The following is an 18,566-nucleotide window of genomic DNA, read 5'->3' on the forward strand; positions in this document are numbered from 1 at the left end:
CCGGTCCAGGGCATGTACCTCGGTGGCAGGCACATCCCCAGTAGGAGGTGTGCAGGAGGCAGCTGATCCATGTTTCTCTCTCATCGATGTTTCTAACTATCCCTTTCCCTTCCTCTCTGTAAAAAATCAATAAATTATATTTTTAAAAAAGAAATTTATCTGATACAGAGTTCAGAATAATAATGGTAAAGGTCTTCAACAGCATGAACCAAACACTGGATCCCTGATCAAACCTGCCTCTTCTGAGCTCTCTAGTAACGCACAGAGAACGTGCAGCCCGACTCGGGGACCAGAGGCTGAATTCCTGCTAGGAGCCGTCTCTTTTGCACCCTCCTGTGGCGAACGAAGGACATGCAGCCCCATGTGTGGACCAAGGGCTGAATTCCTGATGGCAGCCGTCTCCTCTGCGCCCTCTTGTGGTGCATGGAGAACATGCAGCGCAGCCCATCAGCATGCCCTGTACCTCAGCTGCTTCTCCACTTTGCTGCCCTTCTGGCATCAGCAATAACTTGACCCAAGAGCATTTGCTAGAAGTGCTGTTGGGAAGGAACCCAAGCCAGACTGCGAGCCTAGTTTCAATGACTTTATTAGCTTCCCCAGGGATCTGGACGTGGCATTCCATTACAGCGTGTACAGAAGCTGCTGAGCATTTGGTCTGGAACAGCGATATTTAACCTTTTCATCCTGTGGCACATAACATTCGGCGGCAACCCCCAAAACATATCTTTTGCCCATCTGACAGAGAAAATAGCCATCCTTTTGATTCAATGACACCCGAAGGCTATTATGTTCGCTGTTGTCATTTTTTTAATTTGACAAACGAAGGGCCAGAGGCCAGTGCCCCCGACTAAGCAGTCAGGTGCTGTGTGTTGTGCATATTCCCGTGGCGCAGAGGTTGGAAATGCTGGCCTAGGAGGCAATCTTCCATTCCCAAGGGAACGCACGTCGCTTCTCTTCACAAAGAGGGCCCTCGGGAAGATGCTCTGACATGGTGATGAGAGTGAGCCGGGGGGACGGGCCACCTGGACAGAGGAGCTGGGAAGGTGAGAACAACTTCTGAGGAAGGAGGGCTGGGGAGTCGGAGGATGGGGGGCGGGCCCCTTCCCTGTCACAGGTCACCCTGGATTTGGGGAACAGCTTCCACCTCATTCGCCTGGCGGGACCCGCTGGCAATATGGATTTCAATTGTGCTGGCATCGGACCCTGGAGAGGGAGAGAGAGAAGGCTGCGATGGTGTGGTGCCCTGGGAGGCGTGGCATGAGCTTCAGCGACGTGTTCACGAACGAGATCACAGTGCGTGTTGTGGTGGCCTGGCCACCTGCGTTCAGCTCCAGATGCCCAACGAGAGGGAGACCCCTTCTGTCAAACTCAGGTCCCTCCGAGTGGCCCTTTCCTGGATGATGCCACGTGGTTTGGGGGGAGAGCAGTGGGTTATCAGTAGAATGAAAGCAAACGTCCTGCCCTAGCCGGTGTGGCTCAGTGGATAGAGCGTTGGCCTGCGGACTGAAGGGTCCCAGGTTGGATTCCGGTCAAGGGCACATGCCCACGTTGTGGGCTCGATCCCCAGGAGGGGGCGTGCAGGAGGCAGCGGATCCATGTTTCTGTCATCATTGGTGTTTCTCTCTCTCCCCTCCCTCTCTGAAACCAGAAATATATATGTTTAAATGCTGAAAGGAGGGGCAGGTGAGGAACTACAAGACTGGCTCCAGTGTGGGGCACTGCGACGTCCCATGTACACCCCGACGGGCGTGAGGGAGATCACAGACACCGCTTCCACCCCACGTCACCTTGGTTGCTGAAGGCCTTTGGGGGAGCCCTGGACCCCGCAGCTCGCCTGCCTCGAAGCCAGGGCCTCACCTCCAGACAGCATGCTCAGGGCCTCGTCCGACGTGTGCCCGCCCACACGCGCCACCTTCCTGGAAGCGGGGCTGTCACCGGGCCCGCAGGGGCCCTGGTGGCCAGGGCAGGCCCGCTCGGCGGCCGAGCTGGTCATGGGCTCCCACTGGATCTCCTTCCTGGGAGACTGGAAGTCCAGGCGGCATCCGGTCCAGCCGTAGAAGGCCAGCGACAAGAGGAAGCCTTGGGCGGGATTCAGTATGCCCTGGAGGGGACAGGGAGGGCGCCGGTGAGCGGGCAGCGGGTGGCCAGACCCTGGGCGCGCCCCCTGCTGGCCTCGCCTGGTGGCCCAGCGGGTTGATGTCACAGGCTCCTGAGGCCCCGGCGGGCAGGGAACCGGACCTCCTGTGCGGTACCCACACAAGAGCTGAGCCACGGCACCGAGCCACTGCCAGGCACTGCCCGGGGGAGGCAGGAGCGCTGGTCTTGCTTTCAAGTTTTTGCGAATCAGATTTCCTCCAATTTTAAAGCGCCATCAAAATCAATCCTGCCCTAACCGGTTTGGCTCAGTGGATAGAGCGTCGGCCTGCGGACTGAAGGGTCCCAGGTTCGATTCCGGTCAAGGGCATGTACCTGGGTTGTGGGCACATCCCCAGTAGGGGGTGCGCAGGAGGCAGCTGATCGATGTTTCTCTCTCATTGATGTTTCTAACTCTCTATCCCTCTCCCTTCCTCTCTGTAAAAAATCAATAAAATATATATTAAAAAAAATCAATCCTGTGTAGGACACTGTATTTTTCCACTGAGAGCTCCTGTTTGCATTTTTTTTATTTTTATGGATTTCAGAGAGGAAGGGAGAGAGAGATAGAAACATCAATGATGAGAGAATCATGGATCAGCTGCCTCCTGCATGCCCCACACTGGGGATGGAGCCTGCAACCCGGGCATGTGCCCTGACCGGGAATCGAACCTGGGACCTCCTGGTTCATAGGTTGATGCTCAACCACTGAGCTGGTGTTTTATGTTTATTATAAACGTCATCTAACGGAAGCACTGGGGAGGGGGAGGCCCACCCCCACCCCCACCCCCACCCCCACCCATGTGCTTCCACCTACCATCGCGTGTATTTCTAGCCAATATATTTTCAAGTGTGTTATTATGTAGCTGTATTTAGTATAACACTTTAGGTTTATAGCTTTTTTAACAATCCTTACCAGAGGGTAATTTTTCCATTGATTTCCAGAGAGCGCGAAAGGAAAGAAACATCGACGTGAGAGAGACACGCTGAGCCGAAGCGGCAGGGCTACAGTTATAATCTTTCAAACGTATTTTTACATTCACTTCAGAGAGGAAGCGAGAGAGCAACACCCATGAGAGAGAAACAGGGACCGGCGCCTCCTGCACGCCCCCTCCTGGGCATGTACCCTGAGCGGGAACGGAACCGAATCTTTCGGTGCAGGGATGACGCTCAACCCGCTGAGTCTCACCGGCGGGGCTGGCTTTCATTTTGCAAGAGGGAAATTGAAGATCAGATTGACCTACCATAATGAACCACGTGGTCTTGGCCGCATTTCTGACATATTTCAAAGCGCCGCCTTTGATGTCCGGTTGCATCTCCAGATAGAAGAGAAGGCTTTCGTTGATGATGTTCGACAGCCAGCTGTGAGAAAGACAATGGCCCGCCCGCCGGGTGAGGACACCAGCCGCAGAGGGCGTGGCTATGCTCTGGGGGCAGGGGGCGTGTCTCCCCAGCTCACGGTCCTCCAGGGGTGGCCTCAAGCACTGCCCCCGCATCAGAATTGGACGGAAGACCCACAGCTGCTTCCCCGTCCCATGTCCCATGCGGAGACAGACAGACCCTCCACCAAGCCCGAAGGCGTCTTCCTTCGAAGCATGGCATATGGTTTGGAACGAGACCTAAGCAAACCTTATCTGACATTAGATGTCCGCATGTTTGTTTGTTTGTTTGTTAGAATCCTCACCTGAGGATGTTTTCCACGGATTTTCAGAGAGAGTGGAAGAGAGGGAAGACAGGGACAAACATCCACGTGAGAGAAACACATCGATGGGCTGCCTCCTGCTCGAGCCCCGACCAGGGCCCGGGCCAGGGAGGAGCCTGCAGCCCAGGTCCATGCCCTCGACGGGAATCGGACCCGGGACCCTTTGGTCCACAGGCCGACGCCCTGTCCACTGAGCCACACCGGCTAGGGCTGATGTCCGAAGGTGTTGATTGATTGTCGGGAGGCACTGAGACGGGCAAGGCCAGCTCGCGGGGTTTTAAGAGAAATAATGACGCCTCCCCTGGCAGTGCCCGAGCCTCCTGGCATCACGAGTGGCCACGCCCACAGGCAGGCCGCCAAGGGACACATTGCTTTACGGCAGCTAAGGGTCTTCTGATGGTAACCTGCTGCGTGCATGGGGCACAGTCTATTTCTCTCTCTCTTTTTATTTTATTTTTTAAAAAATATATTTTATTGATTTTTTTACAGAGAGAAAGAGAGAGGGATAGAGAGTTAGAAACATCGATGAGAGAGAAGCATCGATCCACTGCCTCCTGCACACGCCCCACCGGGTATGTGCCCGCAACCAAGGTACATGCCCTTGACTGGAATCGAACCTGGGACCCTTGAGTCCGCAGGCCGACGCTCTATCCACTGAGCCAAACCGGTCAGGGCTCTCTCTCTCTCTTTTTTAAAAAAATACATTTTTATTGATTTCTGAGAGGAAGGGAGAGGGAGAGTGAGAAGAACATCAATGATGAGAGAGCGTCATGGATCGGCTGCCTCCTGCACACCCGCTACGAGGGATCGAGCCTGCAACCCGGGCATGTGCCCTTGACCGGAATCAAACCCATGACTCTTCAGTCCACAGGCTGACGCTCTATCCACTGAGCCACACCGGCCAGGGCAACACAGGTCTATTTCAAAGCATCCACGTTGGGCAGAAGGCCTGCGGTGGGGAAACCGAGGAGAGAAATTGCTCTCTACCCTTCCGGCCTGAGCTCTGACGCGCCCCCCCCAAAGCCGCGCCCTTGACCTTGGAGCTTCTTAGAAACAGGCATCTGGTGCCAAAACCGGTTTGGCTCAGTGGATAGAGCGTCAGCCTGTGGACTGAAAGGTCCCAAGTTCGATTCCGGTCAAGGGCATGTACCTTGGTTGCGGGCACATCCCCAGTAGGGGGTGTGCAGGAGGCAGCTGATCGATGTTTCTCTCTCATCAATGTTTCTAACTCTCTATCCCTCTCCCTTCCTCTCTGTAAAAAAATCAATAAAATATATTAAAAAAAAAAAGCACATTCCTGGGTTGCCGGCTCCTCCCCAGGAGGGGGCGCGCAGGAGGCAGCTAATCAATGATTCTCATCATTGATGTTTCTATCTCTCGCCCTCTCCCTTCCTCTCTGAAATCAATACAAAAATACACACACACACACACACACACACACACACACACACACACTCCTCCCTCTAGAACTCTCGGGCCCCTCAGCAAATGGGCCAGGGCCTTCCGTGTGCCTTCCCAGTGACAAGTACAAGGAGCAGAAGGCAGGTTACCAGGCAACCACAACCAGCATGATTTTGAAGAACCGGGTCTTGATCATGGCTCCCATCCGCCTCTCCTTCTCCGAGTAGACGCCTTGTCTCCCTTTGAGTAACGAGGCCACTGTGAAGAGAGGGGCATGGCCATGCTCAGGACGAGGCCGCTGAGCCCTGGAGCAGGGCCCGACGCTCACATCTTACACCACCTGGCGACCTCTGTCACAGCGCTGAGGACACCGGGTTTTATTTGGGCTTTACCAGTTCAGGAGCTACGTTTTAAAGATGGACATTTTGCCCTAACCAGTTTGGCTTGGATAGAGCGTCGGCCTGCGGACTGAAAGGTCCCGGGTTCGATTCTGATCAAGGGCATGTAACTTGGTTGCGGGCACGTCCCCAGTAGGAGGTGTGCAGGAGGCAGCTGATCGATGTTTCTCTCTCATCGATGTTTCTAACTCTCTCTCCCTCTCCCTTCCTCTCTGTAAAATATCAATAAAATATATATTAAAAAAAAAATAAAATAAAGATGGACAGCCCTAACCGGTTTGGCTCAGTGGATAGAGCGTCGGCCTGCGGACTCAAGGGTCCCAGGTTCGATTCTGGTCAAGGGCATGTACCTTGGTTGCGGGCACATCCCCAGTGGGGGGTGTGCATGAGGCAGCTGATCGATGTTTCTCTCTCATCGATGTTTCTAACTCTCTATCCCTCTCCCTTCCTCTCTGTAAAAAATCAATAAAATATATTTAAAAAAAAATAAATAAAGATGGACATTCTCTGTGGTAACAATGAGCCCTAGCTAGCTGGCCCTGCTCAGTGGATAGAGCCTTGGCCCACGGGTCACAGGTTAAATTCCTGGCCAAGTGGTCAGGGCGCGAGCGGGAGGCAGCCAGACAGCGTGTCTCTCGCACATGCGTGTTTCTCCCGCTCTCTCCCTTCCTCTCTCTGGAGCTCAATGGGAAAACATCCCGGGCGAGGATTTGAAACACACGTTTCAAGTTCTCCATCAGGGCTGACGCTCAGCGCCCTGGTTCTCACTCTGCGGGAGGTTCCCGTGGGGAGGCGGGTGAAGCCCCAGCCCAGACCCCTCCCAGGGCGTCCTGCTGACCGCACCCCCCCCCCCCCCCCCCCCCCCCGCCCCGCCGGCCTCAGCCCAGGCTCAGCTCCTGTACTCTGTCCCTGCCCCTGCCTCCCGCGGCTGGGACCAGACGGGCCAAGTGCATTCTAGGAGTGAGCAGGCCCTCAGGTCCTCCCGCTGCCCTTCCCCCCCCCCCACCCCCCCCCACCCCCCGCCCGCAGGTGCCGCCTGGAGGGGACGCTGGCCAGGGACTCTGGCCAGGGACCTGCAGCCACGGCCACGGCTGCTCGCTGCCCCCCCTACGCCCTGCTTTTGTCCCAGAGGACGATGGCTGAGGTCAGCGGCCCCGGATCATTCCAGAAGGACAGCACGAGTCACGCTGCGGAGCCCAGGCGCCATCCTCTACCTGCCGTGAGCGTCCTCCCGAACAGGATGGGGTTGGCCAGCAGGACGAGCAGCAGCGGCAGGTAGGCGCTCACGTAGTGCGGGATGGCGCGCTCCAGGCCCCGCTCGCACCTGCCGGAGGGGCCGGTCACTCCGGGGACGCGCTCAGCTGGGAGCCAGGAGGCAGGAGGGCCGGAGGGGAGGTGGCCCCCAGGAGACCTGGCTGCAGCGCAGGCCGGGGAGGTGGGAAGAGCGGGGGAGGGGGGGGTGCCTGCGGGAGCCTCCGCAGTTCCCCCGGGAAACGGGGAGAATGGAAAGGACCCGGGTGGTGGACCCGCTCCCCGCCCCCCAGTCACAGCCCACGGGGACGAGGCCGCTCAGGGAGCCGGCCAGTGGGCCCCGGTTCTCACGGCTAATGGGAGCCGGCATTCTGGGGCTCTTTCGGGAGAGGGATGGGGTTCCTGTTGGCTCGGGGGCATCTGTGGCGTGCGGGCGCCACACAGGTGTGTTCCCACGGCAGGAGCTCACCAGGTGTGAGATGCGTAAGGCAGAGGGGACGGCAGAGGCGGGAGGGCTGCTCAGGCCCCAGAAGGAGGGGGAGGGGCAGGTGGGAAGGGAAGAAGGTGGGAGGCCCAGGTGGGAGGGGGAGGGGCAGGTGGGAAGGGAAGAAGGTGGGAGGCCCAGGTGGGAGGGGGAGGAGCAGGTGGGAGGGGGGAGGGGCAGGTGGGAAGGGAAGAAGGTGGGAGGGGGAGGAGCAGGTGGGAGGGGGAGGGGCAGGTGGGAAGGGAAGAAGGTGGGAGGAGCAGGTGGGAGGGGGAGGGGCAGGTGGGAAGGGAAGAAGGTGGGAGGCCCAGGTGGGAGGGGGAGGGGCAGGTGGGAAGGGAAGAAGGTGGGAGGGGGAGGAGCAGGTGAGAGGGGGAGGGGCAGGTGGGAAGGGAAGAAGGTGGGAGGCCCAGGTGGGAGGGGGAGGGGCAGGTGGGAAGGGAAGAAGGTGGGAGGGGGAGGGGCAGGTGGGAAGGGAAGAAGGTGGGAGGCCCAGTTGGGAGATAGAGAAGCAGGTGGGAGGGGGAGGGGCAGGTGGGAAGGGAAGAAGGTGGGAGGCCCAGGTGGGAGGGGGAGGGGCAGGTGGGAAGGGAAGAAGGTGGGAGGCCCAGGTGGGAGGGGGAGGAGCAGGTGGGAAGGGAAGAAGGTGGGAGGCCCAGGTGGGAGATAGAGAAGCAGGTGGGAGGGGGAGGGGCAGGTGGGAAGGGAAGAAGGTGGGAGGTGGAGAAGCAGGTGGGAAGGGAAGAAGGTGGGAGGGGGAGGAGCAGGTGAGAGGGGGAGGGGCAGGTGGGAAGGGAAGAAGGTGGGAGGCCCAGGTGGGAGGGGGAGGGGCAGGTGGGAAGGGAAGAAGGTGGGAGGGGGAGGGGCAGGTGGGAAGGGAAGAAGGTGGGAGGGGGAGGAGCAGGTGAGAGGGGGAGGGGCAGGTGGGAAGGGAAGAAGGTGGGAGGCCCAGGTGGGAGGGGGAGGGGCAGGTGGGAAGGGAAGAAGGTGGGAGGGGGAGGGGCAGGTGGGAAGGGAAGAAGGTGGGAGGGGGAGGAGCAGGTGAGAGGGGGAGGGGCAGGTGGGAAGTGAAGAAGGTGGGAGGGGGAGGAGCAGGTGAGAGGGGGAGGGGCAGGTGGGAAGGGAAGAAGGTGGGAGGGGGAGGCCCAGGTGGGAGGGGGAGGGGCAGGTGGGAAGGGAAGAAGGTGGGAGGCCCAGGTGGGAGGGGGAGGAGCAGGTGGGAAGGGAAGAAGGTGGGAGGCCCAGGTGGGAGATAGAGAAGCAGGTGGGAGGGGGAGGGGCAGGTGGGAAGGGAAGAAGGTGGGAGGTGGAGAAGCAGGTTGGAAGGGGAAGGGCAGGTGGGAGGCCCAGGTGGGAAATGGAGAAGCAGGTGGGAGGAGCAGGTGGGAGGGGGAGGGGTAGGTGGGAGGAGCAGGTGGGAGGGGGAGGGGTAGGTGGGAGGGGGGCAGGTGGGAGATGGAGCAGCAGGTGGGAGATGGAGAAGCAGGTGGGAGGGGGGCAGGTAGGAGGGGGAGGGGTAGGTGGGAGGAGGAGGGCAGGTGGGAGGGGGAGGAGCAGGTGGGAGATGGAGAAGCAGGTGGGAGGGGGGCAGGTAGGAGGGGGAGGGGTAGGTGGGAGGAGGAGGGCAGGTGGGAGGGGGAGGAGCAGGTGGGAGATGGAGAAGCAGGTGGGAGGGGGGCAGGTAGGAGGGGGAGGGGTAGGTGGGAGGAGGAGGGCAGGTGGGAGGGGGAGGAGCAGGTGGGAGGGGGGCAGGTGGGAAATGGAGCAGCAGGTGGGAGATGGAGAAGCAGGTGGGAGGGGGGCAGGTAGGAGGGGGAGGGGTAGGTGGGAGGAGGAGGGCAGGTGGGAGGGGGAGGAGCAGGTGGGAGGGGGGCAGGTGGGAGATGGAGAAGCAGGTGGGAGGAGCAGGTGGGAGGGGGAGGGGTAGGTGGGAGGAGTAGGGCAGGTGGGAGGGGGAGGGGTAGGTGGGAGGAGTAGGGCAGGTGGGAGGGGGAGGGGCAGGTGGGAAGGGGAGGGACAGGGGGAGGGGGAGGTAGGAAGGGGCAGGTGGGAAGGGACGGGCAGGGGGAGGGGGAGGGGAGGGGAGGGCAGGTGGGAGTGGGAGGTGGAGGTGGGAGGTGGAGGGGTGGGGGAGGGGCAGGGGGAGGGGGAGGGAGGACAGGGGGAGGGGAGGAGCTGGTGGCCAGGGCAGGAGGAGTGACAAAAGGCAAAGGCCCTCGTGTGGGTGGAGCCGGGGACAGACGGCGGCAGGAGGTGCGGAGCGCGGCGGCCTTACCTGGACACGGACGGGTAGTAGAGCATGAGCAGCCCCTCGGCGCAGAGCAGCGCGGCCAGGCCCCAGGCCATGAGGTGGTAGAGCAGGATGATGCTGGGGGAGAGCCGCCTCAGCGCAGCCAGGGAGGCCCAGCGGCCCCCAGCCCCGCCCGCGCTCCCCACTCGGCCAAGGGGTTGCCTTACTTTGCCTCTCAGCTGTCCTTTGCACTGGGGAGGCGTCCCCATAACAACCACCCCGGTATGTGGGGAGCAGCCCAGCCCTGCCTGCGAGCCTGGCCCCACCTGGGAGTCCCCGCCCCCCCCTCCCCCCCCCCCCTCCACCTGCAGTCTCATTGCACCTGCCGCTTGCCCCCCCCCCCCCGCTGCCCTTGCTCTCTGCAGCCCTGGGCTTCTGCCTCCTGGTGATGAGCGCCCAGGGAGCCACTCCCTGACAGGCCGGCGCTCTGCTCATCGGCACACTGAGCCCCCAGCTGGGTTCCAGACACTCTCCTGGGGGTTAAGAGGGCTCCCTGACTTCCGGTCTTGGCTCCTCAGGGCTCCACCTGCCCCCCAGATCCAGCCAGCGCTCAGGTCCCAGCCCCCCAGGGTGCGGGGGAAGCAAGGCGCCCTCCTACGACAGCGTGAGGCACACACTCCTTCCAGCTTCCTTTCGGCCGTTCAAAGGCTCCTGGTGTCCAGATCAGTGGTCGGCAAACTCATTAGTCAACAGAGCCAAATATCAACAGCACAACGATTGAAAGTTCTTCGGAGAGCCGAACACCGACTTCTGCGCATGGACCACGAAGTTTCAATCACACTGTACGTGTGCGCCCGCACGTGGTATTTTGTGGAAGAGCCACACTCAAGGGGCCAAAGAGCCGCATGTGGCTCGCGAGCCGCAGTTTGCCGACCCCTGGTCCAGATAACTGGCGGCCTATGGATCTGTACTTGTGTCATAGCTCTGATCCCCCCAAAACTCAGGGACCCATCAGCCAAGGACACGCGCTGGCACTGGCTTTGGGGACAAGGCCTTCTCAGGCAGCTACCTGCCCACCCAAAGCTTTTTCCTCTTGGCAACACAGCCTGGATGGCATGCAGAGCAGCCGCGAGCTTGGCTAACCAGCTGTATTTCCCACCTCCTCTGGCAGCAGTGTGATTGCTAGCCAGCCATATTTCTCACTGCTTCTTACAGCTAAGTGTGGCCATGAAACTAATACTATGAACGTGGGATTGTTGTGTGACACTCCCAAGGAGGCTGGTACGAGGGAGGAGCCTTGTGCATTGCTCCCTTCCCCCTCCGGCTGCCCGGGATGCAGATGTGACGGCTGGAGCCTCAGCAGCTCTGTTGGGCCACGAGACATTGAGGCTACAAGTCACACAATGGGGTTGTGGAGCAGCAAGAAAGGAGCTGGGGTCCCTGATGTCCATCATGAGGCCTGGGTTGCCTACCTCAGGCCTCTTTAAGCATGCTACAGAGGTTCCCATATTGTTCACATCATTATTATTTTATGACTTAACTAGAGGCCCCGTGCACGGGGTGGGGAGGGGTCCCCTCAGCCCAGCCTGCACCCTCTCCAATCCGGGAGCCCCCGTCGGACATCCCTCTCACAATCCGGGACCACTGGCTACTAACTGCTCACCTGCCTGCCTGCCTTATCGCCCCTAACTGCCCCCCCCTGCTGGCCTGGTCACCCCCATCTGCCCCCCACTGCTGGCCTAGTTGCCCCCAACTGCCCCCCCCACTGGCCTGGTTGCCCCTAACTGCCCCCCCACACTGGCCTGGTCACCCCTCACCGCCCCCCCCATGCCGGCCTGGTCGCCCCCAACTGCACCCGCTACGGGCCTGGCCGCCCCACACAGCCTGCTGCTCGGTCATTTGGTCGCCCCTCACTGACCCCTCCTGCCGGTCTGGTTGCCCCATGCAGCCTGTTCAGTCGTCCATTCTGTTGCGATGGTCGCTGAGGCTTTTATATATATATATAGATGATGTCATACTATTTAATGATGTCATGTACATAGGGAACAGCAACGATTTTAGAGCAGGGATCTAAGATTGCCCAATGTGTTCTACAGCGTGACTGTACCCTTCTTTGGTTACTGTATTGGTTTGAAAAGTGAATTCATTCAGCAAACTGCGCTCAGACAACTGGATAGCTACATAAAAAAGAATAAAGGGGGCCTTTCCCTCGCCTGCACACAAAAATCCATTCAAAGTGGAACAGAGACCGCATTCAAAGCACGCAAACCATAAAGCTCTCAGAAGAAGACACAGGTATAGATCTTTGTGACCCTGGGTGAGGCAAGGGTTTCTTAGGTGACAGCGAAACCACAACAAACAAACAAACAATTGGACTTCATCAAAATTAAAAACCTTTGTGCTTCAAAACATGTCATCAAGTGGAAAGATAAGCCACTGATTAGCCGCAGGTATTTGTCAACTATAGGAATAAGAAGGTACCTGTATCTGGAATATGTAAAGAACCCCTACAACGCAATAATAAAGAGACCAATAGACCGATTAAAAATGGCCAAAGGCCCTAACCGGTGTGGCTCAGTGGATAGAGCGTTGGCCTGCGGACTGAAGGGTCCCAGGTTTGATTCCGGCCAAGGGCATGTACCTTGGTTTCGGGCACATCCCCAGTAGGGGGTGTGCAGGAGGCAGCTGATCTATGTTTCTTTTTCATCGATGTTTCTCTCTCATCAATGTTTCCAACTCTCTATACCTCTTCCTTCTTCTCTGCAAAAGTTCAATAAAAAATATATTTTTAAAAAATGGCCAAAGGAATGGAATAGAAAGTTCCCCAAAGAAGGTGCGCCAATGGCCAGTAAGGACAGGAGACGATGCTCACCCTCATTAGTCATCGGGGAAATCAAAACTGCAATGAGCCTTGGCCAGTCTGGCTCAGTGGGTAGAGCATCAGCCTGCGGACGGAAGGGTCCCGGGTTCGGTTCCGGTCAAGGGCACATACCTTGGTTGCAGGTGCCTTCCCAGCCCTCGCCCTGGTCAGGGTGCCTGCAGGAGGCAACCAACCGGTGTGTTTCTCTCACATCGATGTTTCTCTCTGTCTCTGCCTCTGTCTTCCACTTTTCAGAGAGAGGGGAAGAGATGATTTTTGTGTAGGTGAGGAAAAGGCGCACCTGTATTCTTTTTTATGTCGCTATCCAGCTGTCTGAGCCAGGGTGAGGGTTAAAACACAAAACACACAAGCGCACCCACAGTGAGATACCACTGCACACGCCAGGATGGCTGACACTCAAAACCAAACACATACGCGGACAGTAACACGTGTCCTCAGCACAGATGTGGGGAAAGCAGAGCCGTCGCGCCCAGCTGCCCAGAAAGCACACGGCGCACCTTGTGGAGAGCAGCTCACAGCGCCTCCCGCCGTTATACTGAGGGCCCCTGGCCGGGGCTCGCCCGGAGCTCCCACCCTGGGGTGTGAGGAGAGCGCGCGTCCCCTTGCGTCCACCTGTCACTGCAGCTCTATTCCTGATCGCCGAGCAAGGGCAGCCGCCTCCGTGCCCATCAGTGATAAACGGGTAAGATGCCCACGGCCCTGCAGTGGGACATTACTCAGCAGCGAACAGGCATGAAGCGCTCATAGATGCTGCAACGTGGACACCCCTTGGAAATGTTATGCGAAGTTTAGGAAGCCGACACAGAAGGTTGTGTAGCTATGATTCCACTTGTGGGAAACGTCCAGAGCAGGCAGATCTAGACACAGAGAGTAGATTAGCAGCTGTGGGGGGCCGAGGAGAGGGGAGAGTGGACAGTGACTACTAACCAGCACAGACATTGGGGGGGAGGGTGGGGGAGGGTTAAAGAGTCATAAACTAGATGGTGATGGAGGCACAATTCCGGGAATTCGCTACAAGACAATGGATCTTTGTGGTTAATCCTCACCCGAGGATATTTTCCCACTGATTTTCAGAGAGAGTGGAAGGGAGGGGGAGAGACACAGAGAGAAACACTGATGTGAGAGAGACACATCCACGGGTTGCACGCACCACTCCTCCCCCCGGATCAGGGATCAGGCTCAAAGGGGAGGGGCTGTCCTCTGTGAGGCTGCAGGTGTCTGTCCGGCGATGAGACCTGGCTAAATGGCCGCACACCTTTCCCGGGACCAGGGCACCAGAGCGGCCCCCTCCTCCGCCTACCTCAGTCCCGATGACCTCCGGATCACCAGGTAGGCGTCCACCGCGTAGCAGAACAGCCACCAGAAGCAGGTGCTGTAGAGCAGCTGGATCCACACCTGTGGGCGGGGAGGCGGCCATCAGGGCCCCAGGGCCCCGGCGCCAGGCTGCCCCAAGCGGGAGCTGAGCCTTGACGTCCTGTGACGTCAGGAGGCGCCCAGGACAGCCTGGGACACCCAGGGCACCTCTGTCGGGGTCTGCTCAGCGCCTGCCCCCGAGCCCTGCCTCCGGGCATGGGTACCCGCAGAGCAAGGGCTCAGCTGTGGGGCGTGCACCGCCCGAGGGCTCCCAGGGTCTCGGGGCCAGAAGCGCTTTGGCTGAGAGCGAAGGGGTGTGGGCAGGAAAGGAGAAGGGCCTTCTCATGGGAGGGAAGGGAGGCTCCTGTGTGAGAAGCTGAAGCGGATGCTCCAGGGATGCAGAGGGGATGCAGTGGGGATGCAGTGGGGATGCTCCGGGGATGCAGTGGGGATGCTCCGGGGATGCTCCGGGGATGCAGAAGGGATGCTCCGGGGATGCAGAGGGGATGCTCCGGGGATGCAGTGGGGATGCAGAGGGGATGCAGTGGGGATGCAGAGGGGATGCTCCGGGGATGCAGAGGGGATGCTCCGGGGATGCAGTGGGGATGCTCCGGGGATGCAGTGGGGATGCTCCGGGGATGCAGTGGGGATGCTCCGGGGATGCAGTGGGGATGCTCCGGGGATGCTCCGGGGATGCAGTGGGGATGCTCCGGGGATGCTCCGGGGATGCAGAGGGGATGCAGTGGGGATGCTCCGGGGATGCAGAGGGGATGCAGTGGGGATGCTCCGGGGATGCTCCGGGGATGCAGTAGGGATGCTCCGGGGATGCTCCGGGGATGCAGTGGGGATGCTCCGGGGATGCAGTGGGGATGCTCCGGGGATGCAGTGGGGATGCAATGAGGATGCAGTGGGGATGCAATGAGGATGCAGCAGGGATGCAATGAGGATGCAGTGGGGATGCAATGAGGATGCAGTGGGGATGCTCCAGGGATGCAGTGGGGATGCTCCGGGGATGCAGTGAGGATGCAGTGGGGATGCAATGAGGATGCAGTGGGGATGCAATGAGGATGCAGCGGGGATGCAGTGGGGATGCTCCGGGGATGCTCCAGGGATGCAGAGGAGATGCTCCAGGGGATACAGTGGGGATGCTCCGGGGATGCAGTGAGGATGCAGTGGGGATGCTCCGGGGATGCAGTGGGGATGCTCCAGGGGATACAGTGGGGATGCGCCAGGGATGCAGTGGGGATGCTCCGGGGATGCAGTGAGGATGCAGTGGGGATGCTCCAGGGGATGCAGTGGAGAAGCCACACTAAAATAACAGAGGCCCGCACCCCAGGGCCCCCGGTCATCAGTTCCTGGGAGGGAGCTGGGTCTGAGGGGGTTTGGGGGGAGGGGCTCTTTGAGGACCAGGACCCATCAGCAGCTCAGCGAGGGAGGAGGGGCGGACAGAGGGGCACTCACCGCACTCCCCACGCAGAAGGCGGCAGGCCAGATGGCCGTCCCGTTCCCCGCAGACACGTTCTGAACGAAATCAGGGAAGCCCAGCCACACCGCCGCCCGGACCACGACACCTAGGCGGGAATTGGGGACGACAGTGAGCCCATCTTTTACCCGGTCCTGATGCGGATCTAAAGCCGGGTTGTTGCTCTGGGATGGATGGATTAATGGATGGACGGATGGATGGACAAATGATTCGCAGATGAACAGAAAGGGAGAGAGAAAGAAGGGGGAGGAAGAGAGGGAAGTAACGCACATGTTGGTCTGCACACACAGAGTACCTGCGATGGGGGCAGAGCCATCGACTGACTAACAAACCACCATCAGCCATAAGCGCGTTCCTGTACTTTGTGTTTTCTTGGAGTTAAGAAGTGACTATGGAAATAGCAAATCAGGTACTTCCCGGCTATCTACTACATATATTTTAAAATCTATTTTCTTTTTTTTTAATATATATTTTTATTGATTTCAGAGAGGAAGGGAGAGGGAGAGAGAGATAGAAACATCCGTGATGAGAGAGAATCATGGATCGGCTGCCTCCTGCACGCCCCCTACTGGGGATCGAGCCTGCAACCTGGGCATATGCCCTGACCGGGAATCGAACCCGTGACCTCTTGGTTCCTGGGTCGACGCTCAACCGCTGAACTACACCCGGCTGGGCTTAAAATATATTTTCATTGATTTCAGAGAGGAAGGGAGAGGGAGAGAGACAGAACATCAGCGATGAGAGAGAAGCATGGATCAGCTGCCTCCTGCACGATCCCTACTGGGGATGGAACCTGCAGCCCGGGCATGTGCCCTGACCAGAATTGAACCGGGACCCGTCAGTCCGCAGGCTGCTCTGCCCACAGAGCCACACCATCTCGGGCTTGGCTATCATTTTAATGTCCGTGTTAACTCTTATTCATACAGAAAGGAACGTTAGAAAGAGCACACTATTGACGTTGAGGAAGAAACTTGTTGCATCCTCTTACAGCTACACTGAAGAATTCCACAAATTCGCTGTTGACCACTTCCTTCCGACACTTATTACTTGTGAGTTTTTATTCCCATTAGACCCGGATGTGGAACCCTCCCCGCTCACTGCACGTGCTTCACGTGCAGGTCAAGGTTCTTCGCTAGGCAGCGCGCTTCTCCTCGGCCCGGGCCCTGGCCAGCTCCGCGGGCTGAGCGTCCCCCTGGCTGCTGACCTGCACAACCGGCAGACGCGGTTGTATTTTTTAGCAACAAACGTCCCTTGGACATAACTGTTGTTGTTACTCCTCACCCAAGGATATTTTCCCACGGATTTTTAGAGAGAGTGGAAGGGAGAGAGAGAGAGAGAGAGAGAGAGAGAGAGAGAGAAACCGATTTGAGAGAGAGAGAGAAACATCGATGTGAGAGAGAGAAAGATCGATGTGAGAGAGAGAGAGAGAAACATCGATGTGAGAGAGAGAAACATCGATGTGAGATAGAGAGAGAAACATTGATGTGAGATAGAGAGAGAGAGAGAGAGAGAAACATCGATGTGAGAGAGAGAGAAACATCGATGTGAGATAGATAGATAGAGAGAGAGAGAGAAACATCGATGTGAGAGAGAGAGAAACATCGATGTGAGATAGATAGAGAGAGAAACATCGATGTGAGATAGAGAGAGAGAGAAACATCGATGTGAAATAGATAGAGAGAGAGAAACATCGATGTGAGATAGATAGAGAGAGAAACATCGATGTGAGAGAGAGAGAGAGAAACATCGATGTGAGATAGAGAGAAACATCGATGTGAGATAGAGAGAAACATCGATGTGAGATAGAGAGAGAGAGAAACATCGATGTGAGATAGAGAGAAACATCGATGTGAGATAGATAGAGAGAGAGAGAGAAACATCGATGTGAGAGAGAGAGAGAGAGAAACATTGATGTGAGAGACATATCAATTGGTTGCCTCCTGTATGTTCCCACTGCAACCGAGGTACGTGCCCTTGACCGAAATCGAACCCAGGACCCTTCAATCCTCGGGCGACACTCTATCCACTGAGACACACTGGCTAAGGCCCTTGGCCATAACTCTTAGGGACTGTCTCCTTTTGCGGATCCTCTAGTCCTCCTGTCCATCCCCAGGGAACACGTTCTCCCTTCTCTGTGCCCCTGAGCACGCAGATGCCCTGCCGCCCGCGGGCCGCGCCCCTCACCCAGGCACCAACCAGATCCCACCCGCGCGCCCTCACCCAGTTACCAACCAGATCCCACCCGCGCGCCCTCACCCAGATACCAACCAGATCCCACCCGCGCGCCCTCACCCAGTTACCAACCAGATCCCACCCGCGCGCCCTCACCCAGGCACCAACCAGATCCCACCCGCGCGCCCTCACCCAGTTACCAACCAGATCCCTCCCGCGCGCCCTCACCCAGTTACCAACCAGATCCCACCCGCGCGCCCTCACCCAGATACCAACCAGATCCCACCCGCGCGCCCTCACCCAGTTACCAACCAGATCCCACCCGCGCGCCCTCACCCAGGCACCAACCAGATCCCACCCGCGCGCCCTCACCCAGTTACCAACCAGATCCCACTCGCGGGCCGCGCGCCCAGGCACCAACCAGATCTCCCCCGCGGGCTGTGCGCCCCAACTGTGCCCCAACAAGGACCACCCTGGGGCCGTGCGCCCTCACCCAGGCAGCCGAGCACGTCGCAGGCGACAGCGGCGCGCAGGATTCGGGTGGATGCGGGGGCGCGAGCCGGAGCCGGCGGGGATGTGGGGGACCCCGCGGGGGCCGCGGGCCGGCGTCCGGGCAGCAGCTGCAGGAGGCCGAGCGCCAGGCGGAGCGCGCCGCTGCCCAGGCACAGCGCGTTGAAGGCCCGCGGCTGGAAGCCCAGCACGAGCTGCGTGGCGGCGTCCCGCGTGGGGCAGCAGAAGGTCCCGAGGCGCGGGGAGGCCATGTCGGTGCTGAAGCCGCCGCCCAGGTCTGCCAGGACCCGCGGGCCGCCTGGGTCATGTGCGCCGGCCCGGCGGGGGGCATCATGTGCTCTGGGCTCCCCCCGCCCGTCCCGAGTTTGCAGAAAAGGCGCGGGCGCGGTGGGGGCCGTGCGCCCCCTGCGAGGCCACGAGGCCTCACGAGGGCGATGCTTGATCCTGAGGGGGTGGGGGAGGGGCGCCAGAGGTCGGAGGTCAGCCTTCTCCCCTTTCACCAAGCCTCCCAGGGGCTGGATTCTGCGGAATCTAGGTCCCCAAACTCCATCTCCTCGTAACTGATCTT

At 59.0% G+C, this 18,566-nt stretch overlaps 1 protein-coding gene across 2 annotated transcripts; it reads right to left on the reverse strand.

Moving 5' to 3' along the window:
- Nucleotides 1–569: 569 nt before the first annotated feature.
- GPR143 (G protein-coupled receptor 143) lies at nt 570–18,280 on the reverse strand. Of its 2 annotated transcripts, XM_080652511.1 has the most exons (9): nt 17,982–18,280; nt 15,295–15,404; nt 13,781–13,875; nt 9,645–9,737; nt 6,849–6,958; nt 5,386–5,494; nt 3,378–3,495; nt 1,858–2,101; nt 570–1,203 (listed from the first exon to the last, which is right to left on the reverse strand). In XM_080652511.1, the coding sequence occupies exons 1-9, from the start codon at nt 18,247–18,249 to the stop codon at nt 1,109–1,111; spliced, it is 1,242 nt and encodes a 413-aa protein (XP_080508637.1). In that variant the 5' UTR covers nt 18,250–18,280; the 3' UTR covers nt 570–1,108. The 2 variants fall into 2 exon arrangements, with proteins under 2 accessions (XP_080508637.1, XP_080508638.1); XM_080652512.1 differs by lacking the exon at nt 1,858–2,101 and having other exon boundaries at nt 772–1,203.
- Between the last annotated feature and the right edge of the window lie 286 nt (nt 18,281–18,566).

This window comes from Plecotus auritus, assembly GCF_963455305.1.
Source record: "Plecotus auritus genome assembly, chromosome: X".
NCBI lineage: Eukaryota > Metazoa > Chordata > Mammalia > Chiroptera > Vespertilionidae > Plecotus > Plecotus auritus.